The sequence below is a fragment of the Sardina pilchardus genome, chromosome 4, assembly GCF_963854185.1.
Source record: "Sardina pilchardus chromosome 4, fSarPil1.1, whole genome shotgun sequence".
In the NCBI taxonomy this organism is placed as follows: Eukaryota; Metazoa; Chordata; class Actinopteri; order Clupeiformes; family Clupeidae; genus Sardina; species Sardina pilchardus.
Genome location: NC_084997.1, coordinates 19,892,760 through 19,895,259, shown reverse-complemented (window position 1 = coordinate 19,895,259; position 2,500 = coordinate 19,892,760). Strand labels below are relative to the sequence as shown.

At 48.5% G+C, this 2,500-nt stretch overlaps 1 protein-coding gene across 1 annotated transcript in view; it reads left to right on the top strand.

The window, feature by feature from the left end:
• Positions 1 to 2,500, top strand: part of wars2 (tryptophanyl tRNA synthetase 2, mitochondrial) — a 23,232-nt gene that overhangs the window by 17,718 nt on the left and 3,014 nt on the right. Inside the window, exons 3-4 of the mRNA XM_062534463.1 lie at positions 251 to 331; positions 1,798 to 1,880. Coding sequence (XP_062390447.1) covers positions 251 to 331; positions 1,798 to 1,880 — 164 coding nt within the window. The remainder of the gene's footprint in view (positions 1 to 250; positions 332 to 1,797; positions 1,881 to 2,500) is intronic.

Genomic DNA, 2,500 nt, shown 5'->3' with positions numbered 1-2,500 from the left:
TGAGTGTCAGTCTCATCGTGTGGGCAGATGTTTGAGGTCTGTCTCAACCTTTTTTTTGCATTTGGATCACTTTCTGATGTGTCGATCAAATCTTTTGGCCCTTCAAATTATTCACATCTGAAAATATGTGCAGTTTGCCATTGTCGAGCACCAATATCAACTAGTCCAATAAAACGACGTGCATATATATGTATGTATGTGTCTGTGTGTATGCCAAGCTCTAATCCAGTCTCTCCTCACCTGTCCTCAGGTGCCCGAACATGTGGAACTCTCCTGGATCCTGAGCTGTCTGACCAGCATGCCCCGGCTGCGGCACCTACCCCAGTGGAAGGTGAGAAAACTGCTCCCAGACTGCCCCGTCGCGTTCCATCACGTCTCCGCGCATCACTTCGCGTCGCGTCGCCTCGTCGCGGGGCGGTCGGAGGGCCTCCGTTCGCACACACACAGATGGTCCATGTTTGCTTCGTGTAAAAACGTCCAGTCCGTTGTGTTTTACGATGCCCCTTAAAAGAGACTGAAGTGCACTCTCTCTCCCTCTCTTTTCTTTTCTTTTCTTCTCTTCTGCTCCCCAACAGCCTTCATCCCTCTCTTTCTTTCTGTCTTTTTTTTCTTCTTTCTGTTTCTCTCTCTCTCTGTCTCTCTCTCTCTCTCCCTCCGTCCCTGTCTTAGTGTCTGCCTCTTTGTTGTTTAATCAGAACCACTGTAGCGGATGGAGAGTATGCATGGAGGTGCAGATACATAACTGGCCACAGCTCCTTCTCTCCTCCTTTTCATTATTTGTTCATTCTTTCACTCGTTTTGTTTCTGTTCTTCCTTTCCCCTCCTTTCCCGTGTTGAACCGTCTTTTCCCCCTCGACTTCGTGTTTGTTTTGAAGCTATTTCGCTCTTGCTCTCATGCCATTCCCTCCCCCTTGTGTTTCCCAATCGCGGCTAAGCGCGTCGCGGCGCTGTTTCGTCGCCCCCCCGTGTCAGCCACATGGTGTGCGCACATCGGTCTCGTTACTGCGCTTCGCCCCGGCTTTTGGAGTCCGCAGGGTCAACCAGGCCCGGGCCCGGCCGAACAAGCCCTTTGATATCCCTTCTGCTGGGGGTTCGGCAGACGGCCAGCGAAGCGAGAGAGAGAGGGACTAGGAAAGAAATGTATTAAAATGTATATCGAGAGAGAGAGACGGAGAGAAAGAAAGAAAGAAAGAGAGTGTGAGCGAGGCCTGCCTGCTGGATCTGGAGCGGCTGCGTGGCGGAGGGCGTAAGCGCCGTCCGTGGTGGCGCAGCTCCTCGTAAACTCCCGCGCCTCCCTGTTTGCACCACGCTCGAGTGCACAGCAAACGTGCCGGAAAAGCAGCCGTCCCCTCCCGAGCGGCCGGCAGGCGAGCGAGCGAGCGGGCGAGCGGGTGGGTTAGTGAGCGAGCGAGCGAGCGGCCAGTGCTAACTCGAGAAGATTCCCCGCGCACACGGAGCCGAGCAGCCGACGAGGCCGGAACACCCCCCTCCCCCCACACACACCTCTCCTGTGTTTGTACAACTCGTTTGCTCGGGCCAAACAAGCGCGAAGGAGAGAAAAATTCTGGTGTGTGAGAGTGTGTGAGGGAGAGACCGAGAGAGCTAACGAAAGTGTGAGAGAAAGGCCGTGTAAAGGTTTGTTTATTAGTTCTCGTTGGTTGACTTTTAACGTCTGACTGACTGGGTGACAAGTGCCAAGTTGAACATCTGTAGAGCCTTCTCATTATTCCATTCTGGATTTGTTTTTATCCTTCTCTCTCTCTCTCTCTCTCTCTCTCTCTCTCTCTCTTTCTGCAGATGAAGAGCAAACAGAAGAGTGAGGGAAGTGTTGGGCTATACACATACCCCGTCCTTCAGGCAGCAGACATTCTCCTTTACAAGTGAGTGCTATTGAAAACACACCCTCTTATGAGCCCCGCGACACACATTAAATATGTTCATTAATGCAACATTTTTACACACTCTTGTCTTGCAGATTGTTTAAAATTAGCTCTGCAGGTAAATCCAGTTAGATAATATATTATCTTCATAATATTCATTTAACAAAGATGTTTTGTTAATATTTTTTGTAAAGTTATTTAATACATATATCCATCATACATCCACATCCATTATTAAATATAATTGCAAATATGGCAATCCCGGAGAAGCGCCAACTCCGATACTTACATTTGCATTTATTCATTTAGTAGACACTTTTATCCAAAGTGACTTTTATTTCAAAATGAGGAATAACTTAAGTAGCACTAAATACTACAACAAGAAATACTGCTATGCAGATGAGACCTTCGGTAACAATAGATACTACAACAATAAGTACTATTATGCAGTGGAGACCTTAGGGAATAAATACTACAACACAATGTCCTGATGTCCAAATCAGCACCATATCAGAGGTGCCTCTGGCCTCGTGGCTACAGCCGAACAACACCTATGGGAATATCCATTACCAACCCCACTCACTCGTGCTATATTGCTTAATTAACTGTGGGTGTGGGTC